Source organism: Gouania willdenowi, chromosome 12, assembly GCF_900634775.1.
Source record: "Gouania willdenowi chromosome 12, fGouWil2.1, whole genome shotgun sequence".
Lineage (NCBI taxonomy): Eukaryota > Metazoa > Chordata > Actinopteri > Blenniiformes > Gobiesocidae > Gouania > Gouania willdenowi.
The window spans coordinates 28,401,479-28,413,889 of record NC_041055.1 but is presented as its reverse complement, the minus strand read 5'-3'; the positions used below and the strand labels follow the sequence as shown (position 1 = coordinate 28,413,889).

The 12,411-nt window shown below is 35.0% G+C and overlaps 2 protein-coding genes across 3 annotated transcripts; both read right to left on the bottom strand.

Moving 5' to 3' along the window:
- Nucleotides 1–4,141: 4,141 nt before the first annotated feature.
- On the bottom strand, nucleotides 4,142–8,689 carry uck1 (uridine-cytidine kinase 1). Its single transcript, XM_028462108.1, has 7 exons — nucleotides 8,499–8,689; nucleotides 8,109–8,268; nucleotides 6,777–6,873; nucleotides 5,676–5,818; nucleotides 5,496–5,590; nucleotides 4,745–4,793; nucleotides 4,142–4,655 (listed from the first exon to the last, which is right to left on the bottom strand). Exons 1-7 carry the CDS (start codon nucleotides 8,586–8,588, stop codon nucleotides 4,459–4,461), a joined length of 831 nt encoding a protein of 276 aa, XP_028317909.1. The 5' UTR covers nucleotides 8,589–8,689; the 3' UTR covers nucleotides 4,142–4,458.
- Nucleotides 8,585–12,164, bottom strand: dnlz (DNL-type zinc finger). Of its 2 annotated transcripts, XM_028462110.1 has the most exons (4): nucleotides 11,816–12,164; nucleotides 9,777–9,916; nucleotides 9,512–9,672; nucleotides 8,585–8,697 (listed from the first exon to the last, which is right to left on the bottom strand). In XM_028462110.1, the coding sequence occupies exons 1-3, from the start codon at nucleotides 12,068–12,070 to the stop codon at nucleotides 9,519–9,521; spliced, it is 549 nt and encodes a 182-aa protein (XP_028317911.1). In that variant the 5' UTR covers nucleotides 12,071–12,164; the 3' UTR covers nucleotides 8,585–8,697; nucleotides 9,512–9,518. The 2 variants fall into 2 exon arrangements, with proteins under 2 accessions (XP_028317911.1, XP_028317910.1); XM_028462109.1 differs by lacking the exon at nucleotides 8,585–8,697 and having other exon boundaries at nucleotides 9,340–9,672.
- Nucleotides 12,165–12,411: the final 247 nt, after the last annotated feature.

Below are 12,411 nucleotides of genomic sequence, written 5' to 3'. Positions count from 1 at the left end.
CATCGAGTGCCGTGCTCAAGTGTAGGAGATCACATCTGTGTGTGTGTGTGTGTGTGCGCGTGCGCGCGCTCGCGACTGAGTCATCTGGCCCCCTGAATGTGTGTGTATGTGTGTCATTTCAAAACGTGCTGTTGTAAATCATGTCGATTCCTTTTTTGGAATTCTGGTCAAAAACCAACACTTCACACTGTGGTCGAACTCCAATAAAAAAAACTGCTCCGTTTTTAACACGTTTGTTTGGGAGAAAATTCTGTTTCGACTGGAAAAGCTGAAGTTTTTATTGTAATTGATGATCTGGACCTGCTTTTTACAGATGTTTCACCTCTCGTCCAGAAAGAATTCCTTCCTCCGGACCGACTCGTTCCATCTGGGATTCATGGTGAAGGTATGTGGTCAACTATGGATCTATATTATTTGTTTTTCTGTTAACAGGATTACATCAAAAGTACCAAATATAGACCTTACTAAAGTGTTTTTCAAAGTACAGTTATTCATTGAAAAAAATCCCAAGAACACCACCAACCGTAAATGTAAAAACAATGAAACTTTGTTGCCTATTTTAACAATATACAGTTGTTCTTACAAAGTGTCTTGAATAGGAAATAAACACAAAGAAATAGTTTTTATAATTTTTAATATTTCTTTATTCAAATAAAAAAATGCAATTAACAATCTTCAGTTATACTTATCAAAGTGTCTTGAGATCAAATAAATAAATGTATATATAATTTATTTTTTTCTCTTCTTTCATTGTTAGCATACTTGATACATGTCATGGGACAGATAAAAGTACATTTAAGAAAACATGATTATAACTACAATTGAACTTCATTCTGTTGAATATTGTTTTGTTTTTATTATGTATTTTTTACAATATATAATTTTAAAATATTTTTATATAATAAAAGCTCACAGCAGCACAATGGCATATTTACAGACAATAATAATTAGTTTTCAAAAATATTTTTAGACTGAATAGTTGAAATTTAATAATTTCCCGTGGCACACTACCTCACTCCATGGAAGATCCCTTTAAACCAGTGATTCCCAACCTTTTTTGGGTCGTGACCCCATATTTATATCAAACTTCTGGCTAACCCAAGAACTTTTTTTTTTTTTACTGTGTTACAAATAGTAATAGTAGTCATAATTACTGCACAAAGTGACACTATTCACCAGCTCAGATATTTTTATACTGCATTTTATTTGAACTAGATTTATATTTGAGAAAATGAAAGTATATAATACAGTTTGAGATTGTGTGTGGTGTTTATTTTAAAAAGGATTATTTAAGCTCTTTGCACTGTATATCTATTTCTGTGATATGCATTACTTTTTTAGTTGTGCAAAAATGGGATAAATAAAAATAAATACAATTTAAAATACATATATAAAATATTATTTGAAATCAGTAATATGTTTTATTTTATTATTACTACTTATTTCAGGCGACCCCCGAGGTTGAAAACCCCTGCTTTAAACTTTGGAGGTGATGTTGATCTATGTACTGATTAAAAATCAATTTTAAAAATCTAAAAAAAAAAAATCCCTTTCTGTCATTGGTGAAATTTAAAAAAAAATATCTTGGTTCATAATTGACCGATCTTCCTCAAATACCGCACAGAGTTTCATCTGGATCAAACCTAGATTGTGAAATTCATTGCAATTTTTCGGGGAAAAAAAATGAAGTACCATGCCCATAAATTTTAATAGTACTAGTAATATATCTACTAGTAGTACTAGGGACATATTTTGCTTCGCTAGTAAAGTGTACTCGTGCACTAGTAAACCAAAATTGAATACTAGTACAGCTATGATTGATATTTTTCCAATTTCAAATGTATGTTCTTAATGGCTTTCCATATTCATCCAACTTTAAAAACAGAGACGGACAAGTGACGGATTATTTATTTATGTATTTATTGTCACACAGAAGTAAACAATCCACTTTGAGGTCACACTTCATTAATAATGTGGATTGTTTGTGACGAGCACAGTTAATGCACACTTTACAATCATCTAAGGTGCAAACTTTCAGCAGACATTTATCAAGGGTTTTGCTACAGTTTTTACTACATGTATCTACAAGTTATTGTTCTCTCTCTGTGTGTGTGTGTACGTCACACACACGACAAGTTTTTCTTGTTTTTATTACATAAAGACCAAAAATATTGGTTATGGAGATGGCTTTCACTGTTGATGGCAGTTTTTCCTCCATATTTACTTTATTAAAAAAAAAGTAAGTTACTTAGCATTAACCCTCCTATTATCCTTGGGGTCAATTTGACCCCATTTAATGTTTATTATATCATATCACAGCCAAAAGGGTATTCAAGATAAATGATCATTTAAAGGTTTGTCCTGATGGTGGCGCTAGAGAAAAGGTCAAGGTTTCATAATGGGGTTATTTATGGATTCAACAAAGTGCCCGACGCAAAATAACTTGGTCAACAATTTTTTGGAACCAAAATGTGCTGGTAATATTTGAGAATAACAGGAGGGTTAAACAGGAGAAGAATCAATCTATTACCAGGTATGTGGCAGTGATGTAGGACGTTAAGAATAATTATTAAGGCATTGATACAGTGGAAGATGAGTCGAGAAATTCCTACTAAAACACTTTTTTTTGGTATTTAAAAAAAATAGAATCAAGCTGTGTAACAAGATGAGTTATGTTTTTTGTTACAATATAATTCAAATATATATATTAATATTAACCTATGAGAAAGTCTCTGTGCAAAAAGCATGCGCGAAGTTCTGGATTGCAAATCAGTAACGCATCACATTTAAAACAGTGCCATGGAAGACTGTACAAGAGACAAAGAAAAATACAGCAAATATTAATCTTCAGATGCATCAGAAGAATCACAACAAGGCAAAAATATTTTGATTCTGCACCAGGAAAACGAAGCACGCATCTAGGGTGCGTCCCAATACTCCCTCCTATCTCCTTTCCTATCCACTTTTCCTTAACGCCCGGAAGTGTTTAAGTGGCGGCCATGATAAGGAGCGTCTCCAATGCTCTAAAAGCTAAGGAAAGGAGGCTCAATGCACCTCTAGCCTTGGAAACGCTGATGCATCCTTTACCAAAGGAGAACAAATAAAGCTGACCCATAATTCCTTGCGGCGACAACATTTAAAGGGACCGGCACATCCGAGTGTTCACGGAAACTCATGACTGAAAAGCAGGGGCCAAAAATGCTCCAAAAGTGGCAAGAAAAGAGTGAAAAGTGACTAAAATGGGCCAAAAGCAGTCAAGAATGGCCAAAAAATGGGCAAATAAAGAAGAACCAGGTGGTATTTGATGGCTAAGGATAGCTTATCTGGGCAAAATGTGGCAAACGATAGTGAAAAAGGGCAAAAATGTGCAACAAAAAGAGGCAAAATGTAGGGAAAAAGAAAACAAGTTGTATTTATTGGGTAAAAGTTAGCTTATTTGGATGAAAAGTGGCCAAAAATAAAAAGCACTCAAATTGGATTTGCAAAAATGAACAAAAGAGGAAAAAGCGATATTTATTGGAAAAAGGTAGTTAGTCTAAAAAAAAATGTCAGAACTTTTTGAAAATTTTGAAAATTTGTAGTTTTGTTTTTCACCACGGGTCGGCAGACGTCACGAACCTTCACCGCCGTCGGATTGTTACATCACCAAGTGGAAGAAAAACAACTTAATGGCCTTTCCCCTAACTCCTTTAGGATGTCTCATAACTCCTTTCCTTGACCGCGTGGATAGGAAAGGAGATAGGAGGGACTATTGGGACACACCCCTACAGTTAGCAGCACTTTCAGGTCAAAGCCAGGGTTGGGGTCAATTACATTTTTCAGTTACAATTATATTTTCAATTACCCATGTACAATTACGATTACAGTGACCAGCATTTTTTATGATTTACAATTAAATTACAATTGTTTTTTTATGCTCAAAGTCAATTACAATTATGTTCTCAATTACTAAAGTTCAGTTACAATTAATCACAATTACTGAGCCTGAAATAACCTAAGTTAACATTCCTCTTGTGTTAGCATCTCCTATAACAGGTCTTAAATCAGCTGTAAAATACACTAAAAACAAATACCTATCATGTAATTTCTTTCCTATCTATTGATTACCTTGTTAGGCTTCCTAATCAATGAAAATATAGATTCTAATATTGATGGTGTGGACATCTGAGCCTTTTTTGTGTCAGTATACCTCTAGATTTTAATTTAAATGTTAATTAAAATGGTAAAATGTGATATGAAACATATTTTAATAATTGTTAACACAGCGTAAAACTGCACGTAGAACCGTAACATGGTTCCCCAGTTTTAGGTTAAATTTTAATTGACAATTTTTATAGAATTTTCATGACAATTACAAAGTCAATTATCTGAACTCAATTATGATTATGACAGCAACAGGTTTTAAAAATGACAACTGACCCCAACCGTGGTGAAAGCTCACATTCATTCATCCATTGATCAGTGAGGCCTACTACTGGGCTCCAGCAGCACTCTCTTCCCTGATAGGTTGACGGCTCCGTTCTGCAGGTCGCTCTGTTCGCTCATGCCTCGCTTCAAGCTCCGCCCCTGACTGCTAGCGGCGGCTCGCTGCTGCCATTTGCAGATGTCTCCGTTGAGAATGTCCTGGATGTGCTGCACGATGAGGTTGATGGCCACTGATGACGGACATGCAATGAGTTCATTTCATTATCAATACTTAAGCACTTTGGCAGAAGAGTTGATGGAATAATGAAAACTGGCTCACCCATATTGTCAACACCCCTTGGAATGATGACATCAGCATATTTCTTAGTCTGGAGAAAGTAAATTATCGCATAATTCCAGCACGTTAATTTTTGTCTTCTTTTGGATTGATGTATTACGGTTTCATTTATTCAGACACATTTTTCAGGAAATTTGCTTTGATCTCTTGACATGTTTTGACTGTCAACCGCCAGTCTTCTTCAGAGGCTTCTGCTGATTGATTTCATGTTTCCTTGACTTCTGCGTAATAATTCCAGCAAATTTATTTTGTCCGCGGAAGTCAAAGACACATCAAAGCGATCAGCAGATGCCTCTAAAGAAGACTGGCAGTTGACAATTCCAGACACATTTCCTGACATGTTTTGCCTGTCAACTATCAATCTTGATGGAATTATTACACAGAAATCAAGAAAACATCAAAGCGATCAGCAGTCGAAACATGTCAGGAGATCAAAGTAGATTTCCTGAGGAACAGTTGTCTGAATAAATGATACCTTAACATATTTATTCAAAAAGAATCTTGCTGGAATTGTCAACTGCCAGTCTTCTTTAGAGGCATCTGCTTATCGCTTTTATGTGTCCTTTGATGTTTCCTTGACTTCCGAGCAGAAAGATTCACAGTCAAAACATGCCAGGAGATCAAAATAAATTTCCTGAAAAATTTGTCTGAATAAATTAAACGTTAACATATTAAACATCTAGTTAGTGCTTTATTTATAAAAGTAGCGTTAAAAAAAAGACTTCATACTCACAGGCAAACAAAACTCCTCAAAAGCAGGTTTCACAAACGTGGTGTACTGGCTGAGAATCTGCTCCAGGTCTCGGCCTAGGCTCATGTCACGCAGAACTGTGACGACGTCAGACCAAAACATTGAATGTAACACACAATGAAAAACTGCAGTGAAAAAGGTCATTTAGACGCTGCGTTGTACCTCTGCGAGACAGTCTGACGTCTGAATCTGTGTCTACAAAGAGCTTCATGTGGAACATGTCGCGCACGTTCTGTGGGTAGAAAACAAGGATCCCTTCAAAAAGGACGACATCAGCTGGGTACACTGTGAACCGGTCATCCAGCCTGTAAACACACACACACACACACACAGAGATTGATGTCTTTATTTCCAACATGTAAAATTATAACAGAATAGTTTAAAAACCCAAAACATGATTAATTACAACAGCAGAAAAAACCATTGATTTGATTCACAAACACTTAAACCTCTCAATGTACATGTGGAGTAGGAAGAAGTAATTGTCTTTTTATTATAAATACAACTAACAATACAATTAATTACCCAAATACCATCATACAAACAATCTACATATTCACAAAAAGTTCATAGCCAATCAGTGTTACTCAAAACAAAACAAAAACTGATGATTAATAAAGCCCTTCATTCCTGTACCTCGGGAAAGTAATTCCATTATACCTGTTTTTAAACTGAATTATGTTTAAACATGGTTTTACTCCACAAATTGACAAACAAAAACTTTTTAATGTTGCTCAAACACTTAAAATCTTTGAATATAACTTTCCCCTTCAATTATGTCTCACACAAGGCCCAGGAGCCTGTCAGAGCATCCAATTCGGCCCGCAGGAGAAGGTGATAATGACAGAGAAAACATGAATCATTGTGTAAAATTACTAAATTATTCAGTTGTAAATTGAAAGAACTCTAAATTTTTCCAAAATCCCACAATTTATTCTCAAATTATTCCACAAAATCTCCCCAAATTAAATAAAAATTGGTCAAAAAATGTAAAATCAAAGGACATTTTTAAAGTATCTGTCACTTATTGCTAAGATAATGTGGATCCTTTCCTACTGTGGCTAATTTATCACTGGAAATGCAAACTTGGGGACAGAAATGTTGGAAGTGTTCATTTTCCTGCCGAGATTATTTCTTGCTTTGTATAAAATCTTTGCAGTTTTAAATTTTGCAAGGTCACAGAATTATAAAGTTTTAGATTATAGGAATAGGATGATGAAGGGTGAGGTGGGCGTGAAACCAGGTGGAAAGCATCCTTCGTACCTGGAATGGGTGACAAAGTCATACGTCGGTACTTCAACCACGCTGCCTTCCACAATGTCCTTTAAGGTTTTGTACATGAGGTCTGTGTCGAACGCCTCTGAAAAACATTGATATTAAACTGGATTAATTAAATACACAGTTTGTGTGGAGCAAAAATTGATTTGAAAAATCCTAACTGTTTCTAAATATTTATCTAGTCCATGTTTCTTTATCAAAGTGTCGAAACAAATAGATAAAGAAGAACCCCTGTTGTTTGTTATGACATCACTGGATGGGTTAAACGTTTGCTTTCAGAGTAAACAAAGTAAAGATCACTGGTGGTGGCTTGACTTTTTTCCACTTTACCTATTATCAAGTTATTACAGGAGATGCAAGTTGGTTCAGTTTACTGAGAATGTTACCATGGTGACAAATACTCAAAACATACCTCACCTTCAGGAATGGAATGCTCAGTGATCCTCATTTGAGCCCAAACATACTCAATTTGAACATAACCTGCTTTCTGAAATACCCCTCTGGCACTGCGGGTCTAATTTTGTGGTACACCAAACAAATCTCCCGAAAATAGTAATTTAAGAAGTTGGAATATAAAGCCAAAGATAACACAAAAAAAAACCCCACAAAATGTCAACGAAACTACACAGTAACAAACAAAAACACAAAACCACTTAAATCCACAAAATGATGACAAAAACACACAAATCAACAGAATATATACAAAAAATACTTCAAAGACACACAAAACCAAAACACTATACAAAAAATGAGTCTAGAAATGAACACGAAATTACAAGACACCCACAAAATGACAACAAAAAACTCCATAAAAACATTTGTTCTTTACTGCATTAATGCTCAAAATGGTTCGTATCAAAAAATCACATTTAAGTGGCCCATGCTTTGATAAAAGTTACCCATTCTCACGTAGAGGAAATACACTTTAGAGAGAGAATTTTGAACAAAATGATTGAATGAGAATTTTCTAAGTTTATGATGCATCTTTATTTTTTTTTTTAAAAAAAAAAAATGGCATGATTTTTCTGGTCCACAACTAATACTGGAGTTTTCTAGTTAAATATCTGTAGTAATAGTAGATTAAAGGCAGTGGCTATCCGTCTCAATACACTGACTTCTATCCGTACGCAGCGCCCCACATTTGGCAGTTTAGGTCACGTGACTAAGACTAAACCTAACTATTGTTGCGACATAGGGTTATCACCTAAACCAACAACACATTTCTTAATCTAACCCTACGATAACCGTACGAATAGACACTTTCTAGGTGAAACCTGACTTTTTGAACGATCAGAGGGAGGAGCCATGATTCCGTACCTGGGTGATCAAAGTTGTACTGTCCTTTCAGAGCTTTGTTCTTCTGCTCTGCAGTGAGAACTTTATAGAAACTGTCCTGGCTCACTATCACTACCTTCCTCTGACGGTGGTCCACTTTGTTCTGACCCAGGAGCTCCATGATCTTAGCACAGACCGTGGACTGGAACACACAAACCACATAGAATATTAGTGTTTCTACGCTATGGTCAGTGAACAGTAAAAGTTACGACTGTTCTAAAATATTTAAAGTATGATGGCAGAAAATCTGTGTTGTGCAGCATAACAAATATTTACACACAGCTGGCTGTTATAATGCGTGTTGCGTTCAGGGGTAAGCTAGCACAGGTGGCTAACTTCTTGCTATAATAACGCTATAAAACAAAGCCTGACCTTGCCGCTCGCAGTTCCTCCGCTGACCCCGATTAAAAAGGGACGATGTTTGAGCTTTTCCACGTTGTCTAAATGTGTAAAAAAGTCCATGTTGTTCAGCGGGAAGATGATATAAAAAAGTAGAGAAAAGCACAGAATCCTGCAGCTTCAAGAGGAACCCAGGGTGACAACATCCGGTGTTCTCGCGAGACCTGACGTCCTATCAAAATAAAGTCGTTTGATTTTACTTTTTTTTTTTAAACCTATATTCGCTTTATTCTAAAGCAAGAGTTATCAACCTTGGGGTCGCGATACACAGGTAGAGAGTCACCAGATGCCTTCTTTAATCAACAAAGAATATATTTGTAACAATTTGAGCCCCCCTTTTTTTTTTTAACCCTTTTCTGAAACTACACCAAACTTGCCATATTTTTGCTACATTTCTCCATTCCTGCCACTTCTCCATCAAATTTCAATGCTTTTTTCTGAATATTTCAGCTTTCAAAACATTTTCTGCACTTTCGACCACTTCTCACACCTAATGTTGCATTTGTTGACCCATTATTGTCTGTGTTTTAACATCTTCAACATATTTCATGATTATTAGCCAATTTAATCACATTCACGATTCGTCATGCTTATTGTTTGCCAGTTTAAACTAATTGTTCCTACTTTTTAAATGACATTATATATATATATCATAGCTTTAATTCATATTTCCTGTAATTTTTATAATCTGTTTAAAAAAACATGACAGTGTAATAACTTGCATTTCTTGTAAAAGAAAATTACCTCATGAAAATGTTCAGTCACAAGAAGTTTACAGAAGCATCTTAATTCTTTGAGACTTCTTCCTGTTGTATGTTTTATTTGGCACTACATAAATAAAGTTGAATAGGATTTATTCAAATGTTCTTCATTTACAGAATAATAACAAAAAAAGGTAATTATGTTCCATTTGATCCCCTCATTTTTTTCTGCAAAACAGAGTTTTTCCATTTGTTTCTCAGCTACAACACAGAAAAAGTGCATACCGGTACATTATGATTTATTTGTCTTATTGTCTGTATTCTCTGCATCTTCATCAGGTTGTGACTTGTCGTTAATGGTTCCATCCATCAATATCTCCACCACCGTGCTTCCTTCTATCCTCCGAACGGTCTCTCCTTTGGCAGCAAGAATCTCCTCAATGTTTCTGACTCAAAAAAAACAACAATAGTCAGAGGCCAAAATACATATTTAACATAAATTAAAAATAAATAAATAAATTTTAAAAAAAAAACAGTGAGCATCACTGACCTTTTTCCCTCCAGGTCAGAGAACCACTTCAGGTTATCAGCGATGATGTGATGATTCTTGCATCCTGGGCATGTTACTATAACTACTCCTTTATGATAGGCCAACTTGGAAATCTGCTCCTTTGACCTTGTTGAGCAAACCTGGAGATAAAAGGTAAGATGTAGCCTGTGTGTTAGATTATATATTATTTAAAAGTAACTTAAAGCCTCTAAAGTTTGCAGTTATGAGAATTAGATGGAATGATAACTTAATGGTAAATGGACTTGATTTTATATAGCGCTTTATCCCCACACTGAAGCAGTCTCAAAGCGCTTTACATATCAGCTCATTCACCCAATCAATCTCACATTCACACACCAGTGGGACAGGACTGCCATGCAAGGCGCTAGTCGACCACTGGGAGCAACTTAGGGTTCAGTGTCTTGCCCAAGGACACTTCGATGCATAGTCAGGTACTGGGATCAAACCCCCAACCTCTCGATCAGAAGACGACCCACAACCACCTGAGCCACGGTCAGGTGTTAGTAATATGTTGTAATATTTTAGAATTGATCTTGGAAGCTATTTATTTATTCCTCACAGATTAGTTCAATAAAATATGTCTAAGTGGCTGGTAATAACACTGTTGTTTGAGCATGAAAGTAACAAAAAATTGATTTTGCAATATATTGCCATATTTAACTGCGTTATTGTATCGATCCAAAAAAAAATTCAAATATATTTTTTAATAATGTTTAACAAAAAAAAATCCTCAAATACTATGTTTTTGAAGTTCTTAGAACAAATTGAGATAAGTGAAAAATAGCATGACATGTGACCTTTAAACTACCTCACTCCTCCATGCATTTTAGCTGGAAGTTGATTGCACTTTATTTTCATAAAACATACTGGACACTTTTATAGATGTATGTAGTTATTTTTTTAAGAATTTAAGAAATTATCAGAATATGTTGTAGGAGCAAAAGTTAAACTTTTTTGAAAAATGTATTTTGACTGTTAAACAAAGCACTAGTTTTTGATATTTGTACTTGAATTAGAGTTAGTTACCATTTACTTGTTCTCACAAGTTTAAAAAAAAAAGAAAAAAAAAAAACAAATAAACTATTTTATACCATTTTGTTCTTGTAAAGGCGAAATTTGTAATTATTGATATTGCGATGTACTATATTGTATTGTTTAGTTTCGGGATATATTGTATCGTGACATGCAAATCATATCGTCCGTTTCATGGCAATGCACACCCCTAGTGTTGTTAGTCCACAAAAGAACCAGACCACACACGTCTGTTTTAAACCACAGGTTGAAAACCAGTGCTCTATTAGAAAGGCAGATGTTAATGGAGGTTTTCATTTATCCAGGTCAAGTCTATTATACTAGAATAGTAAAAGTGGGTATTAAAATTAATATATAAATAATAATAAAAACTCCAAGTAAGTCCTATCCAGGTGCCATAATAATAACAATAATAATTCCATCTGCAGTAATACCTTAAAATAACTGATAGTATTCCAATGCAGTGATGTCTTGTAAGGCTGAATGATTAATTGCATTTGCGATATTATCGCGATATCATAAAATGTGATTTTATAATCGCAAAGGCTGCAATTTTTTATTTTTGTCTTGTACTGTCCTGTTAAGTTCAGAGAGTGTATAGGAAGTGCAGCCCACAAGTTTACATGTTTCATGAAATTTGAAGTTAGCTAGATATGTTGAAGAGGTAAAGCCACAGATTTGTTTGCTTTATTGTGGTAATCTGTGCTTTAAAAATTATATTTTACATTTATTTAAAGTTTAAATAAATTGGAATTTTTTTTTTTTTAAATTTATTATGAAACAGATTGATTTATTGATTGTGTTCATTGAAAAATACATGACAAGAGGCCCTTGAAAAAATAATCATATATTAAATCACAATACTGAGGGAAAAAAAATCGCAATTAGATTATTTTCCAAAATCGCTCAGCTCTTAATCTTGTTCATTTAGGGTTTTGCATGAATACAATGAAAAGAAGTAAAGGTAAAGAGTAAATGTCCTATACCTTGCATGTGTACACCAGTTGATAATGCTTAGCCTGAATTTTTCCCAGAGCTTCTCTAAAACTCAGTGAGGTGGAGAATCCTCTGAAGCTGAGCAGAGCTGCAGGTGAATCTGTCTGGAGCCTCCATCGGTTCTCTGAGCTCAGCCTCCCCGTCCTCTGGCCGCTGCTGGTCGGACACTGACACTGAGCTGTGAGGCCTCTGGAGACGGTTAAAGAGAACCGGAGACACCGCGTCTTCATTAAAGTACTAAACATAGTTAAAATGTCACTCAGAGGAACCACCGTGTTACACGATATCAATGATATCACAGGCTTTCAAAAGTTGCATCAACAAATTTGTGGTCGCGGAATGTTGACGTCAGAGAGACTTTTCAAAATAAGGCTTATTTCGGTCAAGCCCTCTAGAGCCAAAGAATGAATAACAAAAAATGATGCCCTAAAAAACAACACAATAACACTTCATTCTATATATTAATCCAGAAACTCGGTGCACCTTTAAGCAGCAAGATATTGTTCTTACCAATTATTAATTTCAATCTAGATAGATATGTACAGAGAAAGATACATAGATAAGTATTAATAGTGACAGAGATACA

Coding starts and splice junctions, on each gene's coding strand:
- dnlz (XM_028462110.1), bottom strand. CDS start 12,070: ATGTTTAGTACTTTAATGAAGACGCGGTGTCTCCGGTTCTCTTTAACC. Junction 9,917..11,815: donor AACTGGTGTACACATGCAAG/GTATAGGACATT, acceptor TTTTATCTCCAG/GTTTGCTCAACAAGGTCAAA. Junction 9,673..9,776: donor TCTGACCTGGAGGGAAAAAG/GTCAGTGATGCT, acceptor TTTTTGAGTCAG/AAACATTGAGGAGATTCTTG.
- uck1 (XM_028462108.1), bottom strand. CDS start 8,588: ATGGACTTTTTTACACATTTAGACAACGTGGAAAAGCTCAAACATCGT. Junction 5,819..6,776: donor GACTTTGTCACCCATTCCAG/GTACGAAGGATG, acceptor GTGTGTTTACAG/GCTGGATGACCGGTTCACAG. Junction 5,591..5,675: donor CGTCAGACTGTCTCGCAGAG/GTACAACGCAGC, acceptor ACGTCGTCACAG/TTCTGCGTGACATGAGCCTA.